The sequence below is a fragment of the Rhinoraja longicauda genome, chromosome 20 (assembly GCF_053455715.1).
Source record: "Rhinoraja longicauda isolate Sanriku21f chromosome 20, sRhiLon1.1, whole genome shotgun sequence".
NCBI lineage: Eukaryota > Metazoa > Chordata > Chondrichthyes > Rajiformes > Arhynchobatidae > Rhinoraja > Rhinoraja longicauda.
Genome location: NC_135972.1, coordinates 11253699 through 11277389, shown reverse-complemented (window position 1 = coordinate 11277389; position 23691 = coordinate 11253699). Strand labels below are relative to the sequence as shown.

Genomic DNA, 23691 nt, shown 5'->3' with positions numbered 1-23691 from the left:
TCTCATATCTGTATCGTAACATGCAAATTCACATGGGAGTAAAAGTTAGACAGTAAACAACGTTTCATTATGTATTTGATGTTTCAATGAGTTTTGATAAAATTGTATATCAGTGTAGGCCTGAGGTCGAGAACAGCACATCCTTCTCCCCAAATGATAGGAAAGATATGATTGCACTGGAGATGGTTCAGAGGATCTGGAAGAATGCTGCCAGTACTGGAAAATGTTATCCAAGCGGAAACATTGTGAGGGATTGTTTTCTTTGGAAGAGTAGGTGTTAAGGTGGGGTGTAGATAATAGAAGTATACACAATTTTCAGCACCCAGAGTGAATTGAAAAGACCTATTTCGGGTTACAGAGAGATCAAAACCAGGGGATAAGGATTTAAAATCATTGGTAGGATTAGAGGGGAGATGAAGAAACCATGCTTCATCAGACGGTGATGGTGGCATGGAACTCGCTGCCTGCTAGGGGAGCAGAAACTCCTCTCACCTCTAGGAAATACATTCTCAGATTTGTACTTGAAGGTCCACAGGGCTACAAATCAGCATTGGAAGAGAGTGAATCAGGCTTGGCATGGATACAATGGCTTGTCGGAGAAACTTTACGGCTGTTAAATTGACTGTTAGACAAGAAAAAAAAACTATGCTCTCGGTTCTCTTGTGGCGATTTGGCAATGTTTTCCAGGCAAGATTTTTGCTTAAGCACATCACCTGAAATCTTCGGAAGACTCACTGCATCTTACCAGATTCCCCTCAATCCAGACACCCAGCAAAATACTACCGACGCATCTCTACTCGGCTGTACTGGCATGGGAAGCACATAAAATGAATCTGAACAGCAGGTCTGATCCAGCACAGTCCCAACCCATGTCCCAACTTATTGTGCATCTGGGGAGAAATTTAAATAGCAAAACTGTGTTGAGACTTTGCTGCTACCTAGTGGTGTCAATTTGCTGAAACTTAAGTTTTGTTTTGTGTAAACCAAACATGCTCTATCCCGAACACATAAAATTGAAGCAAACCTGTCAAACCATTTACACATGAATGAAAATTAGCTTTTGAGGTGAAATTTATTCTTTCCATTTACATCCTTTCTTTCCCTTCCTGTTTCTCAGTACACAACAAGGTCAGAGGTGAACAATTCTCACTTTAAGTGTTGATATTCAGCTGGGATGGATAAATCATGAGCAGCAAGGTCTAATGGGCACAAATTCACATTTTTATCTCATGGTATCTCATGGTATCTCATGGTATATTATGGTCCAAACTGACTGTATCTTTGTGACCAACCATATATAAAAGCAGTGGGCCTCTTTCTTCTACTTTTTCATTACATTGCCTTATTGCACTTATTATTAAACTGTTCACAATTAAGCTTGTAATATTCACAAGAGTAGTTCCAATTTTCTTCTGAAGTTGTGGTTTGCTTGCTGGACCAGATCTGGAGGGAGAGTTGTGGTAACGCTAAATGTAGAGTTATGCAAGAAGATATTCCATCCAAATTCACCTATAAAATTATGCCAGTAAGACGAAAAAGTTGATGACAAGGACTGCCAAATCACCTCAGGTATAAATTTTCATAATTAAGATATAGTTTTAGTAACTATGTTGGGAAATATATATATATATATTTTTAATCAAAAAGTACTTTATTCAATAAATAAATATTTACAAAACATTTTCCTTTCGAAACTCCATCCGGCATTCCTGGAGGTTATATTCAATATAGATATTCCTTGCCAAATTTGTACAAATTTATACAGGATCCTTTCCCTTATTTGGAGGGGCGTCTCCACCACACCTGCCCCCCGTGTCCAGCAGCGGGAGGACCCTAGACTGTGGTCCTCCCCCGCAGAGCCTTGGCGTTGGCTGCACCAAGCTTCAGTGCATCCCTGCAGTCTGCAGCGGGCCAGTCAGTAACATTCCCCGACAGACAGCTCGTTCCACTGGGAGGTCAACAAAGCTCGGGCAGACCAAAGAGCGTCTTTCACCGAGTAGATGACCTTCCAGCAGCACTCGATGTCAGTCTCTCAATGCGTCCCTGGGAACAGTCCGTAGATCACAGAGTCCTCTGTGACGGAGCTGTTCGGATGTTGGGAAATTTTCCAACAGACGTAATCATGTTGTGCCTGACCATACTGTTGAATTTACTTTCACATTGTGTCAGCTTGTGCCTCTTCTCACCTTCAAGACCGTGTGTTTATCTTTCCATCATGCTCACTAAGCCATCCCTGGCTTTACTTTACTGTTTGTGAATTGTTCCTCTTTGCATCTTGCGATTGAATTTGGATGAGGTGGATCACTCCATCATCTTCCATTGTCTTGCCTGATGCTGCTCAGTCAAGAAAATATTGTGGATAGATGGCCTAATGAAATGTAGATCGTATGTTTGGAACTCTTACTGTGTTCAAATAAATTTGTTAGAAATACTGACATAATTTAATTCTTCATAATGTCACTATACTTCAAATTCATTCCTCTCCTTAGATTTTTTTCTTATCAGGACTTTCTCTGTAGCTGCAAAACTATATTCTGCTCTGGTTATTTTCTCTTTTGCACTACCTAATGTTTTCATCATGTATATGATTTCCCTAGTACTACACAAAACAAAGTTTTTCACTGAATTTCAGAACACATGACAACAATAAACCAATACCTTGTGGATACTATATCTGTAGAGTTTGCAGCTGCTGAAAAAATAAGCATTTGATATCTCTTATGCTGGCTTCATTGCTTCAGACAATATTTTTAAATACCAAAATCACTTTATTGCCAAAGGAATATATCATCGGCGTTGCCGATATTCACACCATTGATGGCATTACTTTGGTAATAGAGAGGTTGCAAGAGGTTTTGAACCATAAGGAAACTTTAGCATTGAAAGAAAACATATTAGAAAAATTCTGCATTGCCTGTGCTCCAATATATTTTATCCAGAACAGTATTCATGAAGCTCACCACCATTTTCATATTCAGCAAACAACAGTTCTCATCAATTCTGTCATATAGATGCTATCTGTCATAATAAACAGATATTGAATAGTAGTTTCTCATGCACTCTGGGCGCGAGTAAAAGCATGAGAGAAGTATGTGGAATAAGAGTGATGCAACATTGCAAACCATATGTTGCAGATAAACAAGTTTTATTCATCTGTATACTTTTTAAGACCAATGCTCTCGTAATTTCTGTCCATTGATTGGAAGTAAATATTCCTATTTACATTCACGGCAAGGAAAAATGGTTCTGTTTGTTCATTAATTTATTTGTTCCTATATACATTAAATCATTTATAACATTCTTTCTGCAGATGTTATATAGTACTAAACCAAGTGGGGCCCAAACCTGCATTGGTGCAGCACCCTCTCCCCCCCCCCCCCACCTCATCTCTCCCTACACCCCCACCCCCTCTTCTCCTCCCCCTCCCACTCAACCCCCTTATCTTCCCTCCCCCCCTTCCCTCCCTCTCTCCATACCCCCACCCTTCCTCCCTCCCTCCCTAGGAGATAGATTTAAACTTTTAAATGTGAATAACTTTAAAAATATAATACCGATTTCAATGAAACTTCTTCCATTAGCACCAAAGGGACAACAGTGAGTAAGATGGGCCTAAAATCTCTGGATTACTACCAGTGCCACATGCTAGTCAGAGTAGGAATAGGAGGATATTTCAGATGAATACGTGGCTTGAAAAATGGTGCAAGGGGGAGGGATTCAAATTTTTAGGACATTGGAACCAGTTCTGGGAGAGGTGGGACCAGTACAAACAGGACGGTCTGCACCTGAGCTGGAATGGAACCAATGTCCTAGGGGGAGTGTTTGCTAGTGCTGTCGGGGAGGATTTAAACTAATGTGGCAGGGGGATGGGAGCAGGAGCAGAGAGACAGAGGGGTGTAAAATGAGGGTAGAAGCAACAGGTAGCAAGGTGAAAAGTAAAAGTGGCAGGCACACAAATCCAGGGCAAAAATCAAAAAGGGCCACTTTTCAACATAATTGTATAAGGGGTAAGAGGAGTTGTAAAAACAAGCCTGAAGGCTTTGTGTCTCAATGCAAGGAGTATACGTAATAAGGTGGATGAATTAAATGTGGAGATAGTTATTAATGATTATGATATAGTTGGGATTACGGAGACATGGCTCCAGGGTGACCAAGGCTGGGAGCTCAACATCCAGGGATATTCTATATTCAGGCGGGATAGACAGAAAGGAAAAGGAGGTGGGGTAGCGTTTCTGGTTAGAGAGGAGATTAAAGCTGTGGAAAGGAAGGACATTAGCTTGGAGGAAGTGGAATCGATATGGGTAGAGCTACGAAACACTAAGGGGCAGAAAACGCTAGTGGGAGTTGTGTACAGGCCACCTAACAGCAGTAGTGGGGTTGGGGATGGCATCAAGCAGGAAATTAGAAATGCGTGCACTAAAGGTGCAGCAGTTATAATGGGTGACTTCAATCTACATATAGATTGGGTGAACCAAACTGGCAGGGGTGCTGAGGAAGAGGATTTCTTGGAATGTTTGAGAGATGGTTTTCTAAATCAACATGTCGAGGAACCAACGAGAGAACAGGCCATTCTAGACTGGGTATTGAGTAATGAGGAAGGGTTAGTTAGCAGTCTTGTTGAGCGAGGCCAAGAGTGATCATAATATGGTAGAGTTCTTCATTAGGATGGAGAGTGACAAAGTCAATACAGAAACAAGTGTTCTGAACTTAAAAAAAGGTAACTTTGAGGGTATGAGGCGTGAATTGTCCAAGATAGACTGGCGATTGATGCTGAAAGGGTTGACGGTGGACATGCAATGGAAGGCATTTAAAGGTCGCATGGATGAACTACAACAAGTGTTCATCCCAGTTTGGCAAAAGAACAAACCAGGAAAGGTAGTGCATCCGTGGCTAACAAGGGAAATCAAGGATAGTATTAAAACAAAAGATGAAGCATACAGATTAGCCAGAAAAAGTAGCATACCAGAGGACTGGGAGAAATTCAGAGTCCAGCAGAGGAGGACAAAGGGCTTAATTAGGAAAGGGAAAATAGATTATGAGGGAAAACTGGCAAGGAACATAAAAACTGACTGCAAAAGCTTTTATAGATATGTCAAGAGAAAAAGATTAGTTAAGACAAATGTAGGTCCCTTGCAGTCGGAAACAGGTGAATTGATCATAGGGAACAAGGAGATGGCAGACCAATTGAACAAATACTTTGGTTCTGTCTTCACTAAGGAAGACATAAACCGTCTGCCGGAAATAGCGGGGGACCGGGGGTCTAATGAGATGGAGGAACTGAGAGAAATCCAGGTTAGTCGGGAAGTGGTGTTAGGTAAATTAAATGGATTAAAGGCAGATAAATCCCCAGGGCCAGATAGGCTGCATCCCAGAGTGCTTAAGGAAGTAGCCTCAGAAATAGTGGATGCATTAGTGATAATTTTTCAAAACTCTTTAGATTCTGGAGTAGTTCCTGAGGACTGGAGGGTAGCTAATGTAACCCCACTTTTTAAAAAGGGAGGGAGAGAGAAAACGGGGAATTATAGACCAGTTAGCCTAACATCGGTAGTGGGGAAAATGCTAGAGTCAGTTATTAAAGATGTGATAGCATCACATTTGGAAAGTGGTGAAATCATCGGACAAAGTCAGCATGGATTTACCAAAGGCAAATCATGTCTGACGAATCTTATAGAATTTTTCGAGGATGTAACTAGTAGAGTGGATAAGGGAGAACCAGTCGATGTGTTATATCTGGACTTTCAGAAGGCCTTTGACAAGGTCCCACATAGGAGATTGGTGTACAAACTTAAAGCACACGGTATTGAGGGTTCAGTGTTGAGGTGGATAGAAAATTGGTTGCCGGACAGGAAGCAAAGAGTAGGAATAAATGGGTCCTTTTCGGAAAGGCAGGCAGTGACTAGTGGGGTACCGCAAGGCTCAGTGCTGGGACCCCAGTTATTTACAGTGTATATTAATGATTTGGATGAGGGAATTGAATGCAACATCTCTAAGTTTGCGGATGACACAAAGCTGGGTGGCAGTGTTAGCTGCGAGGAGGATGCTAGGAGGCTGCAGAGTGACTTGGATAGATTAGGCGAGTGGGCAAATGCATGGCAGATGCAATATAATGTGGATAAATGTGAGGTTATCCACTTTGGCGGCAAGAACAGGAAAGCAGAGTATTACCTGAATGGTGACCGATTGGGAGAAGGGGAGATGCAACGTGACCTGGGTGTCATGGTGCACCAGTCATTGAAAGCAAGCATGCAGGTGCAGCAGGCAGTGAAGAAAGCGAATGGTATGTTGGCATTCATAGCAAGAGGATTGGAGTTTAGGAGCAGGGAGGTTCTGCTGCAGTTGTACAGGGCCTTGGTGAGACCGCACCTGGAGTATTGTGTGCAGTTTTGGTCTCCTAACCTGAGGAAAGACGTTCTTGCCTTAGAGGGAGTACAGAGAAGGTTCACCAGATTGATCCCTGGGATGGCGGCACTTTCATATGAGGAAAGACTGGATAGACTGGGCTTGTACTCGCTGGAATTTAGAAGACTGAGGGGGGATCTTATAGAAACATATAAAATTCTTAAGGGGTTGGAGAGGCTAGATGCGGGAAGATTGTTCCCGATGTTGGGGGAGTCCAGAACCAGGGGTCACAGCTTAAGGATAAGGGGGAAGTCTTTTAGGACCGAGATGAGAAAACATTTCTTCACACAGAGTGGTGAGTCTGTGGAATTCTCTGCCACAGAAGGTAGTTGAGGCAATAGACAATAGACAATAGACAATAGGTGCAGGAGTAGGCCATTCAGCCCTTCGAGCCAGCACCGCCATTCAATGCGATCATGGCTGATCACTCTCAATCAGTACCCCGTTCCTGCCTTCTCCCCATACCCCCTCACTCCGCTATCCTTAAGAGCTCTATCCAGCTCTCTCTTGAAAGCATCCAACGAACTGGCCTCCACTGCCTTCTGAGGCAAAGAATTCCACACCTTCACCACCCTCTGACTGAAAAAGTTCTTCCTCATCTCCGTTCTAAATGGCCTACCCCTTATTCTTAAACTGTGGCCCCTTGTTCTGGACTCCCCCAACATTGGGAACATGTTTCCTGCCTCTAATGTGTCCAATCCCCTAATTATCTTATATGTTTCAATAAGATCCCCCCTCATCCTTCTAAATTCCAGTGTATACAAGCCCAATCGCTCCAGCCTTTCAACATACGACAGTCCCGCCATTCCGGGAATTAACCTAGTGAACCTACGCTGCACGCCCTCCATAGCAAGAATATCCTTCCTCAAATTTGGAGACCAAAACTGCACACAGTACTCCAGGTGCAGTCTCACCAGGGCCCGGTACAACTGTAGAAGGACCTCTTTGCTCCTATACTCAACTCCTCTTGTTACGAAGGCCAACATTCCATTGGCTTTCTTCACTGCCTGCTGTACCTGCATGCTTCCTTTCATTGACTGATGCACTAGGACACCCAGATCTCGTTGAACTCCCCCTCCTCCTAACTTGACACCATTCAGATAATAATCTGCCTTTCTATTCTTACTTCCAAAGTGAATAACCTCACACTTATCTACATTAAACTGCATCTGCCATGTATCCGCCCACTCACACAACCTGTCCAAGTCACCCTGCAGCCTTATTGCATCTTCCTCACAATTCACACTACCCCCCAACTTAGTATCATCTGCAAATTTGCTAATGGTACTTTTAATCCCTTCGTCTAAGTCATTAATGTATATCGTAAATAGCTGGGGTCCCAGCACCGAACCTTGCGGTACCCCACTGGTCACTGCCTGCCATTCCGAAAGGGACCCATTTATCCCCACTCTTTGCTTTCTGTCTGTCAACCAATTTTCTATCCATGTCAGTACCCTACCCCCAATACCATGTGCCCTAATTTTGCCCACTAATCTCCTATGTGGGACCTTGTCGAAGGCTTTCTGAAAGTCGAGGAACACCACATCCACTGACTCTCCCTTGTCAATTTTCCTAGTTACACCCTCAAAAAATTCCAGTAGATTTGTCAAGCATGATTTCCCCTTCGTAAATCCATGCTGACTCGGAATGATCCCGTTACTGCTATCCAAATGCTCAGCAATTTCGTCTTTTATAATTGACTCCAGCATCTTCCCCACCAGGCCAGTTTATTGGCTATATTTAAGAGGGAGTCAGATGTGGCCCTTTTTGCTAAAGGGATCAGGGAGTATGGAGAGAAGGCAGGTACAGGCTACTGAGCTGGATGATCAGCCATGATCATATTGAATGGCGGTGCAGACTCGAAGGGCCGAATGGCCCACTCCTGCACCTATTTTCTATGTTTCTATGTTTCTAAAATTGTTGTGCTATCGTGTACAGGTTTGGCTGTAATTCAGGAACAAACAAATTAGAGTTTTAGTAGAAAAGATAATTTTTATAGAAATTGTTTTAAAAAGATAGTACAATCCATTGAATTTGTATTCACTAAAGAAAAGCTGCAGTGCAATGGATCGGCTCCCAATGTTTCTTGTTGAAGCCAATCTTGTGCTGTGGTCAGCTGGAGGACTGAGGGTTTTGCTGGTGTTTTTTCTTCCGTAGGTCCAATTGAATCTCTTCAGGGAATTGTTCAATGTACTTCTTAACACAGGGAATGCAGAAACGCTTTGTATAGAAAAGGCTACATTCCTAAAAGGGAATATTGAACAGTAATTATGGAGAGAAGTCAGAAAGTTGACAAGTTTTTTTAAAGCATATGATATTGTACCTCTCCCACCTTGCACCCCTACCCCGTCGTTCTACCTTTCACATATACACACATCTATGTTTACTAACTCCATCCCTTCAAAGTATTCAGCTTTTTCAAGTTTTTAATTGCTGAAGTCCTTACTATCATGCTACATGCAGTCCTCTGAACTCTTGTTCCAAATTATTATTTTTATTTTACAAAGCATCAGACATCAGCTAAAGTTTTGATTTGGAAGAGGTGGAGTTATTTTTGAAAAGGCGTCATGGTACAATAGTCTGGTTTTGTGGACGGTGGATACATCAAATTTAAAGGCCTGCAACTCCTAACCAAGAAAGACACTGAAAGAGGGAGAAAGTACCTCGGGAACAACTAAATAAAGTTAGCATTAAATCATGATAATGCGCGGAGGAAGTTAAAGTACAGAATAGTTGGGGCGGCACAGGAGCGCAGCTGGTAGAGTTGGAGACCTGGGTTCAATCCTGAACTTGGGTGCTGTGTGTGCGAGGATTGCATGTTGTCCTAGGACTGTGAGAGTTTCCTCCCACATCCCAAAGACGTGCAAGTTGTAGGTTAATTGACCTCTGTAAATTGGCCCCTTGTGTGTAGGGAGTGGTTGAGAAAGTGGAATAACTTTGCACTTGTATGAATGGGCTGTCGATGGTCAGCATTGAATCGGTGGGTCGAAGGGCCTGTTTTTATGCTGTATCTTTAAATTAAACTAAACTAATGGTGCAAATAGACGAGGAAAGAAAATAGACGAGGAAAGAAAAGTGACAAGTGACAGGGCAAAAAATGCCCATTAGAGTAATGTAAAGCAAGGTCAATATAAGGGATTCTAAAGAACAAGGCAAATCCATGCAAGACTTTTGAAAAACCAAGTTAGGTTGTGCAAAAAAAGGGTAAGGAGAAATAATGAGAAGGCATAACTTCAATCCTAAATCACCAAAATACCAACTGGAGATAGTAATATGAGTCATGGTACACTTTCAACAATATATTCTATTATGAAGTAAGTAGTTTTGCAACCAATGATAAGTGTAATGATGGAATATACTTACTTGCCCAACACATACAGTTTTGTCGCACAGACTACAATGAGATCCAATTATAAGAAACCTGTCCTTTTGAGAAATGAATGGATCATTCATGGTGTAGCATTTCTCGAGTAGTCTATAGAAAAAAAGGACATAATTTGTTCAAAGCATAAACTGGACGAATAAACTTTTAGTTTTAATTCAGCAGAAATCACAATTGTTTAGTAATGCTAATTTCCAAAGTTGGTTTGGCTTTTATACATTAAGCTAATGCTACTAGGTCCATTACCTATAACTTTTATTATCCAGCCAGCCTAGTTATCGAACATTATCTTGCACGTAAAAAACCATGTTGTCCAATAAAGACGAGAACAATATTTATCAGTGGGGTTATATTTATCATGTCCATGTCTTTCATGGCTAAATACCCCTTTCACAATACAAGTAAAAAGTTTCAAAATAATTTCTTCCTGACGTTTATGGCAGGTGTTTATCACTTTGTGAGGTTCTGATGCAGACAAATAAATGTTACCACTATAAATCTATATGAGCCATTGGAAGAAAATGGAATATAATGTATTCCAGTTTTCTGAAGATAAAAAAATAAAAAACGATTTAATAATGAGGTGCACATTTTTATTCTTACACTCTCATCAATCCTTCCTGGATTTCATCACTCAGTTATATACTGGGGCAATTTACAATGCTAATACCTCGTGAAAGGAAACCAGAGCATCCGGAAGAATCCCACATGGTCACAAGGTGAACATGCAATGCCCATGCAGACAGCAGGAGTGGTCTGTATTGATCTTGGACCATTGGAACTGAGAGGCAATAGCTCCACCAGCTTGATTACCCGTACTAATTAGTACAGGTGTCAGAGGTTATGGGGAGAAGGCAGGAGAATGGGGTTAGGAGAGCGAGATAGATCAGCCATGATTGAATGGCAGATTAGACTTGATGGGCCGAATAGCCTAATTCTACTCCTATCTCTTATGAGCTGCATGACAGCTTATCTCCACAGTTACTGCAATTGTACACAGAAATTTTTCATAGGAAGTCTAGGCAGGAATCATCCTACCAGACGTAGAGAGCAGTCCTGAGCTACCATCAACCTCACTGGGGACCCTCGGACTATCTTTGATCAGACTTTATCTTACACTAAACGTTATTTACGTTTTTCCTTCATCATGTATCTGTACACTATGAATGGCTCAATTGTAATCATGTATTATTTTTCCACTGACTGGTTAGCACTCAGCACTAGCCTTTTCACTGTACCTCAATACATATGACACTAAACTAAATTCAGACTCAAATCTATCACCTACTCCTCAACCGTTTGTCATATTGCTGGCTGCAAGGGCTGTGCCTTTTGACGGTTATGCAGCAGACCATCAGGCATCACGAAATCCGCTCAGTTGGAAAACCACAGCGATCCTCCAGAGTACAGAGGCAGCAGAGGCATCATTACAGAACAGCATGGTAGCTCAAGTGCAGCTGACATAGTAGAATAAAGGCATCATCATCGTACCAAGTACTGACTAGAATTAACAATACTAGCGCTTATGCTTAAGGATATAATTTATACATAGTTTCTAAACTACAATATGCAGAGTTAATGGCACCACGTTGCACTCTTACCAATGTGGAGTTTGGCTCCATCAGTCCATGGATACCATGGATGCCATTTTAACATCCAGATGCAACCTATAGTGCCCAAATAACTGATGGAACAAATCCAAAATTTGCACCTGTGATGTCTGAATAGCAAGTCTATGCTCGACATAGGTGTTAAGGGACGACACAGTGTTTGGCTCTAAATTTCAAAAGTCACTCACACAATAGAACGTGCATTTGGAGGTTTTTGTCCATAGTAGTTACATGGTGCTCTGAGTCCACATAAGCTGCATTCAAATATCCCTGGCCCTGGCTCTGACTTTGGCACTTGCTCTTCATTGCTATTCATCTGAAACAAAGGTATCAAGAATCATTAATACTTCATTATATTTGACACTGAACCTGTTCAATGCCACCCCAGAGTACACTCGGGTCAGAGTTTACAAGTAAAATAAGCATCTTGGCAGTGAACAGGTTAATGGAACAGATTTACATACAATTTAAGCACATAGATTTATTAGCTCCTGAAGGTTTAGAATGACAGGACACATCTTAGAATTCAGCTTTAATTTCAATGACTGCAAATTATTTACAAACTCGAGTGGATTGTTAATTCAACCAAGTTCACAATAACAGGTTTGTGCCATTATCTGACATTTATTGGACCATTAGTGGGACATAACACGTGGCCCCAATAACAATCTGAGTAGAGACCAGGCCATGGTCTATTTTTTTTTAAATTACTTTTTTGTAAACTTTGCTCAGATTTCTTCGTAACATTAAAGTGAAGGGGTGAGGAAGAAAAGGGAAAACGAGTTGCTAAATATCAATGTCTTTCAGGCCTCTGGTAAAGCATGGTTTGTTAGCCTTCTTACTGCTGGCTATGGAACATACAAGTATTCTTTTTGTGAATAGAATTATTTTTTAATGCTTTAAGAGGAAATGGTAACTTTTTTTTAGAAATTAACATTTAATATTAAACAACTTTAAAAGAGGAAAATTCACCAATAGTGTCAAGCTCACCCAACCAACTTGATACCAAATATATGTATTGCTTCCTATGATCATTTTGGTCTTGGATAAGTACATACCAACATTGCAAACATCATTATATACGCTATATTGCAAATTCCACATGCAATGTTCAGAAAGGTTCCTTGCTACTGCCCAGAACAATGTGAATAAACTTGTACCCAACAGTGGGCAGCGCATGCGGTTCTCTGTATCATAGAACAAAACTAAAGAAGCAACTATTCTTGTCAGAGGATTGTTATGAGACAACAGGTGAGCAACACTTTGGTTGAAGAGCAAAGTTCTAAGAATGCCCCACAAGGGGAATGAGGTGATGAGGGTTCATTGGTGCTTCATTAGTCACATATGCAACTGCATAGTGAAAGTCATTTTGCATATATTACACATGCAGGCTCCGCCATGTTTTGGCGCCATTTCCAAAGTCCAAATTTCGATCGGCCCCTGTGCTCGATGTATTGGAGCATTTTCCGTGAACCAGCGTCCCTCTCCTCATCCGGCCATCTTTGCGTCCAAGTGGCGCCTCCAAGCAGCCGCCCTTGAAGGCGCTGGAACCATTACGCCGGTTCACCCTCCTATCGGCCCTTACTCCTCGCGTCCGTCTTCAGCTCTGTCCCATTTCCAATTTCCACCGAGCCATTGGGCAGGTCCCGCCAACCAACGAGCCTTTGAACGGGTTCCCGGCCCCGCCATCTGCCAAGTCTTTGGGTGGGTCCGTGGTCCGACGAGCCTTTGGGTAGGTCAGGAAGGATTCCAGACTTTATAGCCTAAATTGCTGTAGTATTGGTGGGGCAAAGGAAGTCGGGGGATACACAGATCTCAAATGTTCCTCAATAGCAGGATTCTCTTATTCTTTCAGGAGATCGTCCATTTGTGGATTTAGTAACTTTGCTCTTCGCATTTGATCATGTCTCTTTCTAATCCGCACTGACGATAATCTATGCTAACAATACAAGTATACATGTTTTAGTAGGAGGATATAATTCCTTGTTTCTTTATCTTATGGTGACACACACTTCTTTAGTTTTGTTCTATGATGCACCTCCGAGGGCAGCAATTCCATTTCATTTCCCTGTATATCTACAACTTTGTTTTAGGAATTGGTTTGTTATTGTCACATGTACCGAGATACATTAAAAAAAACTTTTGTTTGCATGCTATCCAATCAAATCATATAATACAATACTTGAATATTATCAAGCCATATGCAAGTAAAACAGGCCGAACGAAGAGGAAAATACCAAAGTGGGAAAGTTTGAGTGCAGGAAAATATTGATCATTTGGACAGCTGGGCAAAGAAATCGCAGGTGGAGTTCAATCCAGAGAATTGTTAGTTTAGTTTAGTTTAGAGATACAGAGTGGAAACAGGCCCTTCGGCCCATCGGGTCCGCACCGACTCGCGATCCCTACGCATTAACACTACCCTACACCCACTACTGACAATTTACATTTATACCAAACCAATTAACCCACAAACCTGTACATCTTTGGAGTGCGGGAGGAAATCATGAGATCTCGGAGAAAAACCCAGGCGGTCACGGGGAGAACTTCCAAACTCCATACCGGCAGCACCCGTAGTCAGGATCGAACCCAGGTCTCCCGTGACAGTTAGGTAATGTATTGAACAGGATACTGGTATTTGTATATTATTACGTGCACTAAGATACAGTGAAAAACTTTGTTTGCTTGCTATCGAGTCAAATTAGTCTGAAGAAGGGTCTCGACCCGAAACATCACCCATTCCTTCTCTCCTGAGATGCTGCCTGACCTGCTGAGTTACTCCAGCATTTTGTAAATCAAATCATACCTTACATGAGTGCAATCAAGCCATATACTAGTAAAATAGGTAGTGCAAAGAGAAAAATACCAGAGTACCTGTTTTACTAGTATATAGTGTTGCAGCTATATAGTGCAGCAAAATATAGTGTTGCAGCTGCAGAGAATGCAGACATTTAAAAAAAATGCTAGGACTGCAATGAAATAGGTTGGGAGATAGGGACTGCTTATGAAAGGACCATTCAGTAGTCTGATAACAGTGGAGAAGGACGGCACAGTGACGCTGCAGTAAATTTACTGCCTTAAAGTGCTAGATATCCAGGTTCGATCCTGACTACGGGTGTACGAAGTTTGTTCGTTCTCACTGCGATCATGTGGGATTTCTCTGGGTGCTCTAGTTTCCTCCCACATTCCAAAGATGTGCAGGTTTGTAGGTTAATTGGCTTCTGCAAATTGTGTAAAATAGAACTAGGGTGATTGCTAGTCAGCATGGACTTGGTGGGCCAAAGGGCCTCTTTCCATGCTGTATCTCTAAAAATAAGAAGCTGTTCTTGAATTTGGTTGTATTTGCTTTCAAGCTTTTGTATCTTATACCAGAGAGGGAAAAATAGGGAATGACCCAGGCATAAACAGTCCTTGATTAGGTTGCCTCCTTTCCCGAGGCAGTATGAAGTATAATTGGAGTTAATGGTGGGGAGTCTGGTCTGTGTGATGGATTGGGCTTGGGCCTACATCAACTCTTTGCAATATCTTTTATTCAGAGCTGTTACCAAACGAGGTTTCCACAAGGATCCTTTCTACCATCTTTAAACGTTACTAAGAGTCATTGGGGACATGCCAAATTTCCTTATTCTCTTGGGAAAGTCGAGGCATTGATCGTCTTGGCCCAGCGACAATGCCGTTGGTGATATTTATACCTAGGAACTTGAAGATGTCAGCCATCTCCTCCTCAGTACCACCAATGCTGACTGGAGCATGTTATGACTATGAGTCATGATAATGAAAAGCAAATATCTTGACCTTTTGTATCAGCTGACTTGGAGGTCGGATGGTGAGTGCACTGTGTAAGCCAAGGCCGGAGGCTACGGTCGGCAGAGATAATAAACATAGAGACTAAGGAATGTAACCTGTAAATATTGTGTCTGCATCAGTATTCCACATCAGAGCCGAAGATGTGGCAGAGCGAGTATACCATCTTATTTTAACAACTCTGTTTTTTTGCTCAAGATTCCAGCATCAGTTGTTGTGTCTCCAACTAGCTCCTCTATCTTGCTGGCATTGAGTGGAGGCTGTTTGCTTGACACCATATTACTAAACTTTCTATCTCATTGTTCAAGATCCAGACCACTATGTTGGAGTAATCTGCAAACTTGTAAATGGAGTGAGAACAGTATTTGGCTGCACATTTGTGAGTGTATAAGAACAAAGCAAGGAAATGCACAATAAATGGGAGGATTCTGAGAGATTAGGAGGAACAATCTTGTTGGGCCACACCACAGATGACTCAGGTGATTAATAAGCATTATTGTGTGAGACACAGAACCAAACCGCCTTTGGATTGTTAAGCCATTAACCCTCACAAAGGTTTAATTTATAGTTGTCAATAATCCTACCAGTCCTACTTCAGGATGTGCAAGGAAACCTACACATCTATGTGGAGAATGCAAACTGCACACTGATAGCAAAAGGTGTCAAGTTCAATCTCAGGTCCCTCGAACAATGTGGTACCAGCAATATCCACAGCATTACCCAAAATGCCTTGATTGAAAATAAGAGAAAGACTATTCAAAATGGAAATGAGAAATGTCTTTATTCCAAGGGAGGTGATTTTTTTTTGGAATTCATTACCTCAGGAGGTCACTATATTAAAAATCGAGATCGCTAGATCAGAGGAATGGAGGGCTATCTTGAAAATGCAGGAGAGTGGGTTGATGATGTTATATACTATTGAATGATCTACTCCTGCTTCTCATGTTCTTAATCAATCTGCAAATATAAATTCCAGTCTCTGAGGAAGCAGCTTTTTGCAGCTCTGCTGTTAACCCTGAGATTTATTCAACAATAGAAATGAGAAATGATAGAAATAATAAAAAAAGAGCAGATGCTGGTCATTTGACTTGACACTTTATCTCCATTCTGCTTTCCATAAATGTGGTCTGGCCTGACCTGACCTGCCAAGTCACAACAGCCAGCCTCCAGTTCAAATGACAGTCCTTTCCATTTCAAACCTTGAACAAAAAAACCCAAAGTAGTGGAGTGATCAGCAGTTCAAACAGCATGAAGAGGGAATGGATAGGCGGAGCTTCGGGTTGCCTTGTTATTCGATAACCTTGCTCTCAATGTCAGTGAAACCAAGGAACTGTGGACTTGAGAGGAAGGACGAGGATCCATAAAACTGTCTTCATCGACAGGACGGTGGTGGAAAGACTCAAATTCATCAAATTCCTGGGCATGCATAACTCTGAAGATCTGTCCCGCACCCAGCACATTGATGCAATTGATGGAAGTAGAGGCCCACCATGATTTTACTTCCCGAGAATATTGAGGAGATCCAGTATGTCACTGAATACTCTCTCGATTCAAGAGTCTTGAACTTCTACAGGTGGACAGTAGAGAGCATATTGACTGGTTGCATCACGGCTGCGAAAAGCTGTGAACACTGCCCAGTCCAGTCCATCATGCGTACTGATCTCCCCACCATACGATAGAACTTTATTTATCCCAGGAGGGAAATTGATCAAGGGATCTATCCGAGGCATTACCTCAAAAAGGCAGCCAGCATCATCAGAGACCCACATGACTCTGGCCAGTCTCATTTCACTCCTGCCATCGGGAAGATGAAATATATAGGAGCCTGAAAACTGTAACATCCTTAAGTGGGAGAAGTCAATGTTCAAACCGCTGGGGTGTAAACTGCCCAAGCGAAATATGAGGTGCTGGTCCTCCAATTTGCGCTGGGCCTCATCTGACAATGGAGGAGGCCCAGGACAGAAAGGTCAGATTGGGAATGGGAGGGGGAGTTGAAGTGCTGAGCCACCGGGACATCAGGTTGGTTGAGATGGACTGAGCGGAGGTGTTCAGCGAAATGAACGTCTCGCCTGCGCTTCGTCTCGCCGATGTAGAGAAGTTGGCACCTGGAACAGCGGATACAATAGATGAGGTTGGAGGATGTGCAAGTGAACCTCTGTCTCACCTGGAAAGACTGTTTGGGTCCCTGGACAGAGTCGAGGAAGGAGGTGTAGCGACAGGTGTTGCATCTTTTACGGTTGCAGGGGAAGGTACCTGGGGAGGGGGTGGTTTGGGTGGGAAGGGATGAGTTAACCAGGGAGTTGCGGGGGGGGAACGGTCTCTCCACAAAACGGAAAGGGGTGGAGATGGGAACATGTGGCTAGTGGTGGAATTCCATTGGAGGTGGTGGAAATTTCTGAGAGTTATGTGTTGTGATAAAAGTGCATAAGTTCTGCATGGGTGCAGGAGTTAGCACCGATGCAGTCATCAATGGATGAAGTCCATGAGTTCTGCATAGGTGCAGGAAGTAGCACCGATGCAGTCATCAATGGTTGAAGTCCATTAGTTCTGTATGGGTGCAGGAGCCACTAATAAATGCCGCCGGACCCTCTGAATCCCTCCAGCGCGCGCGCGCACGCACACACACTCTCTGTAGGAAAATAACTGCAGATGCTGGTACAAATCGAAGGTATCACAAATCGAAGGTATCACAAAATCCTGGTATTTATTTCACAAAATGCTGGAGTAACTCAGCAGGTCAGGCAGCATCTCAGGAGAGAAGGAATGGGTGACGTTTCGGGTCGAGACCCTTCTTCAGCATCTAGGATGAGAGGGAATGGGTGACCCTTTAGACGGAGTCTGAAGAAGGGTTTCGACCCGAAACGTCACCCATTCCCTCTCTCCTAGATGCTGCCTGACCTGCTGAGTTACTCCAGCATTTTGTGATATCATCATTGTTACATATGCTACATATTCATTGTAGCAGTCCCAACCTCCTGCACTACTTTGTATCAGGCACACTCACCACACACACACACACACTGTGATTAGGTATGTAAGCACTTTTCAGTATCACTACGCCACACAGGCAAGGAGCTGAATAAAGGAGTAAATTAAGGCAACTGAAACAACCTGAATTGTGTCGTTATTATCAGGACATCAAACCCGAAGACACAACATGGTGGCAGCGGTGACTTTCGAGTAAAAACCCGCGCTATTGTGAATCGCTATTGTGAATTAGGAACAGCGGCTGCAGAGAAATTGATTTTTTTTGTGCACCCGCCTAACAACACAAGATGGCGGCCTCCACAGCAGCAATGAGCCTCCACCCTACGATGAACTGGGACGCCGATGATGTGGTGGAGGCGTTCAAGAAATTCAAACAAAAGAGCCAGCTGGCATTTAAAAGCTTCCTGAAAGGAACTGCAGATGAAGAGAAGGTCAGTTATATTTTACTATGGCTCGGGGAGAAGGGTCTAGACATTTTTAACAGTTGGAGCTTAACAGAGCCTGACTGCAATAATCCGGGAATAGTCCTTGAAAGGTTTGCGAACCATATGGAGCCCAAATCAAACCACAGAATCCATCGGTATGAGTTCCAAGGGCTAAGACAAGACCCACAAGAAACAACCGACACTTTCCTTTCGAGACTAAGGAACGTGGCCAAGAAATGCAGATTTGGTGATGAAGATGACAGAATTGTCGACCAGCTAATATGGGGGTGCGCCCACCAAGAGGTCCAAAAGTCCCTAATAGGGAAAGACACCCTCAACCTAAAAGACGCCGTAGATGCTGCCAGAGCTTTCGAAGCCACAAGGAAACAAATGTCCTCCCTCTGCCTTCAAGTTGGCTCATCTCAGAGCAGCACCAGAGTGAATATAGACGCTCTCTCAAAACGTGACCCTGGCTCCACCTTAAAGGCTCCAAAGCAGACATTTTCTAGGCATGCAAACAAACAAGCAAGCCAAAGAAGCTGCTGGAACTGCGGTACAGAGCATGCATTTGATGATCGCAGGGCGTGCCCAGCATACGGGACTACCTGCAACTCATGTGGGAGGCCTAACCACTGGAAGAAAATGTGTAGGTCAACAAAATCATACAGCACCAAGCCAAAGCAGCAATGGTCAAAGAACGATAGAAATACGAGAAGGAAACAAATACACGCACACGTCCAACAGGAAGAGGAGATAACCTCAGATACCTCTGAGGAAGAATTCCTTTCCGTTGGGACCATTGACGTCCACGAAATGGGAAACAGCAAAACACATAGCAACAGAGAGGAAGCATATACTATAATACAACTACAGAAAAAAGTGGGAAAGAAAAGAACAACGATTAATCTAAGGCTCAAAATTGATACTGGAGCCCAGAGCAATATCTTACCAGTCAATCTTTACGGAAAGATATTCCCTGAACACATGACAAAAGATGGCAGCGTCAGGAAAGGAATCCTTGGAAGTAGCGATGTAGTCCTAGCTGCATACGGAGGTTCCATAATCCCACAGCTAGGCAAAATAATCATAGCAGGAACATACAAAGGGAAAGAAGTGAAATGCCCCTTCTTCATCACTAAATCGAAAGGACCTGCTATTCTCGGCCTGAACACGTGCCAAAGACTGAAGATTGTGTCAATCAACTATGAAATCAAGACAAACTCCTGCAGAATTGACAGAAACATACCCATCAAAAACCGGCCGCCCATCAGGAACAAAGAAGAATTGATGGACATGTACCCAGAGTGTTTTGACGATACCGTTGGTTGTTTTGAGGAATACGAATACCATATCACAGTAGACCCCAGTGTGAAGCCAGTGATCCACCCACCCCGCCGTGTTCCCCTTGAACTGAAAGAGAGGCTAAGGGAACAACTAAACGAAATGGAAGAAAAGGGCATCATCACAGCAATAACTAAACCAACTGATTGGGTAAATTCAATTGTTATCAAAGAAAAGCCAAACGGAAAACTAAGGATATGCCTTGATCCCAGGGATCTGAACAATGCATTGAAGCGCGACCATTATCCAACTCCAACCCTTGAAGAGATCACACCCGCACTAGCCGGTTCCAAGGTGTTCAGCAAGCTGGATGCTAGCAATGGATATTGGAACGTCAAAATAGACCGGAAGTCATCAATGCTCACCACTTTCAACACGCCATTTGGCAGATTCAGATTCAACAGGCTCCCATTCGGGCTGAAGGTGAGTCAAGATGTCTTCCAGCGGAAAATAGATGAAACATACAAAGGCTGTAAAGGGGCAATCGGGATAGCAGATGATATCCAAGTATACGGCAGAGATGAAAACACGCATGATTACAACCTCCATGAGGCTATGGAAAAAACTCGAAGAGCCGGCATAAAGCTCAATGCAGACAAATGCATAATCAAAGAAAGGGAGTGCAAATTCTTTGGACTGATTTACTCTGCAGAAGGAGTGAAACCGGACCCTACAAAAGTGGATGCTATCAACCACATGGAGGAACCCAAAGACAAGAAACAGTTAAGAAGTTTCCTAGGGCTCATACAATACATGGGAGTCTTCATACCTAAGCTTGCTAATCATACAGCAAATCTCCGTGAATTGATGAAAGACGACGCTGAATTTGATTGGTGTGCTTCACATAGCCAAGATTTTGGGAAATTAAAACAACTCATCAGCAAAGAAACGATCCTGCAGTACTATGACAGACAGAAACCTGTAACACTCCAAGTTGATGCCTCCATGAGAGGAGTTGGAGCAGTACTGATACAAAATGGCCGACCTATTGCGTATGCATCCAAAGCACTCACTCCTACAGAATCAAGGTACGCAAACATAGAGAGAGAACTCTTAGCAGTAGTCTATGGCTGCGAGAAATTTCACACTTACCTATATGGAAGGTATTTCGACATCGAAACAGACCACCGCCCTCTAGAACAAATCGGAAAAAAAAACCTCACCAAAGCACCAGCCAGACTACAGAGACTATTACTGAGGCTACAGAGCTACGACTACAACATCAGATACAAGCCAGGAAAAGACCTGCTGCTAGCTGACGCCCTATCCAGACTATCAACACATGACAAACAAGAGATGGAAGGGCTGAGCATAAAGATCCACCACATTGTGAGTGTGACAAGCGTGAAGCTGGAACAGATTAAAGAGGAAACAGCCAGAGATGAAGAACTCCAGCTCCTCACCCAAATGGTAATACAGGGGTGGCCAGAAAAGAGACAACAAGTTCAGCCTATCCTCCGCGAATACTGGACCATCCGTGATGATATTTCGGTAGAGAATGGAGTCCTGCTGGCCGGATCACGAATCATCATACCCAAGTCCATGAAAAAAGAAATCCTCGAAAAGATCCACCAAGGACACTTAGGAATGGAAAAGTGCAGACTCCGTGCTAAATCCGCTGTGTACTGGATAGGCATGTACAAGGACATAGAAAAGCTGGTATCTACATGCCACATATGCCAAAAATACAGGAATTCACAACAGAAGGAGGAAATGACACCCAGTGATATCCCAAGCCGGCCATGGCAAACCATCGGAGCAGACCTGTTCACAGAGAACCAGCAATGGTATTTGATTATGGCCTGCTACTACTCCAAATTCCCATTTGTGAGAAACATAAAGGACTTGAAAGCTAAAACAATTGTGTCAATTGTTAGAGGGTTGTTTGCAGAGCAAGGAATACCTGAGCAGATCGTATGTGACAATGGAACCCAATTCACATCTCGGGAATTCAGAGAGCTGGCCACCGAATACGGGTTCAAAATCACAACATCTTCACCACATTACCCAAAGGGCCATGGGTTTATTGAAAGGCAAGTACAGACAGCCAAGAAAATACTAATAAAATGCCGAGAGGCAAAGGAGGATCCAAACCTGGCACTATTATCCTTACGGGCAACTCCACTAAAGGCTGACATGAAGTCTCCTGCAGAAATGCTAAATGGCAGGAAATACAAAACCACCCTGCCAAGCAAAATCCAACCCCCTATCGACCAAGAAGAAACAAGGGCAAAATTGGCAGCTGCCCAGGAGGAGGGGCTGAAACAATACAACAAAAATGCACAGTACTTGCCTGAACTATTTCAAGGCCAAAACGTACATGCTCAGGATCCAATAACAAAGAAATGGACCCCAGCACAAATCACCAGTAGGGCTGGAACCCCAAAATCATATATCATAGAGACAGAACCGGGCAGGCAGTTGAGACGAAACAGAATTCACATCCGCCCGACACCTGAAATGTCAACACCTGCAACTTCAAAGACAACACCAGCAACTCCTAGGACACCACCCACAGCAACAGCAACACCTGCCATTGATGACAACACATTCTCACAAACTGCTACCAGTGAGTTATATAGTCAACCAGCACCAACCAATGGCCAGGAAACGACTCAACAAGTCACCAATACATCGAGTGCAACACTGCAGGCAACAACCAGATCTACTAGATCCAGGAGCAACATCTTACCCCCAGCGCGTTATCGCTAGCACTGGAAGGGACAAGTCACAAGTCACGCCAAGACATGACTCTTGACTGGCTACGCACTACCTGAAAGAAAACAAGCTGCCATTATATATTTTGTTGTGTAGTATAGTAGAAAGCAGAATGCCATGAATGTGGGCAGAATAATCCCACGGTATCTGCTACAGGATTGCCACCCTCGCTCTGGAAATCCTCTAGTGTCACTAACTTTTATTCTTTTCTTTTGAGAAGGGGGGATGTTACATATGCTACATATTCATTGTAGCAGTCCCAACCTCCTGCACTACTTTGTATCAGGCACACTCACCACACACACACACACACTGTGATTAGGTATGTAAGCACTTTTCAGTATCACTACGCCACACAGGCAAGGAGCTGAATAAAGGAGTAAATTAAGGCAACTGAAACAACCTGAATTGTGTCGTTATTATCAGGACATCAAACCCGAAGACACAACAATCATCATCATCCTACCTGTGCCCCGACACCGCCGCCATTTTCGGTGTCGTCACCACCACCTTCCTCCTCCCTCCCACGCCATGCCAAGACGTCATGCCGTCCCCGATCACGCGTGACGTCGGGTGTCTTGAGGCGTGACGTTGGGTGTTTTGGGGGCGTGGCGATGCGTTACGTCGGGCGCGGGGGGCGGGCGACGCCATCTCGCGGTGACTACGTGCGCCCTCCCTCAGGAGTCCGCAGGCCGATGCTGAGCCATTCAAGGCAGCGGCGTCAAGTGGCGGGTCGGTGGTGTCTTTCGTGAGCGGAGTGGCCAAAGCGGTTGCTCGCTCTCGGCCTGAGATGGACAGCCGCAACGGGGATTTCAGCATCCTGCTGGCCACCGACTCCTACAAGGTAGGGTGGCCGGGGGACGGGGCGCTCACTGCAGGTGTGTCGCTGAACTCTCACACCGTAGGCCGCGGTGCAGAGGTGAAAGCACCATCGGCCAGGCCAATCGGCAATCCTTCCTCGGCCGCCCAAAGCTCTCGGGGATCCAGTGGCTCTTGACCACAGCTGCCCGCCCATCCGTCCCTCCATCCC

General features: G+C 43.6%; 2 protein-coding genes across 2 annotated transcripts in view; one reads left to right on the top strand and one right to left on the bottom strand.

The window, feature by feature from the left end:
* Positions 1 to 8368: 8368 nt before the first annotated feature.
* Positions 8369 to 23543, bottom strand: cdpf1 (cysteine rich DPF motif domain containing 1). The gene is made up of 4 exons (XM_078416938.1): positions 23128 to 23543; positions 11577 to 11704; positions 9760 to 9871; positions 8369 to 8640 (listed from the first exon to the last, which is right to left on the bottom strand). Exons 2-4 carry the CDS (start codon positions 11702 to 11704, stop codon positions 8509 to 8511), a joined length of 372 nt encoding a protein of 123 aa, XP_078273064.1. The 5' UTR covers positions 23128 to 23543; the 3' UTR covers positions 8369 to 8508.
* nampt1 (nicotinamide phosphoribosyltransferase 1) overlaps positions 23316 to 23691 on the top strand; it is a 44085-nt gene continuing 43709 nt past the window's right edge. The window contains exon 1 of the mRNA XM_078416936.1: positions 23316 to 23505. Coding sequence (XP_078273062.1) covers positions 23452 to 23505 — 54 coding nt within the window. The 5' untranslated portion in view covers positions 23316 to 23451. The remainder of the gene's footprint in view (positions 23506 to 23691) is intronic.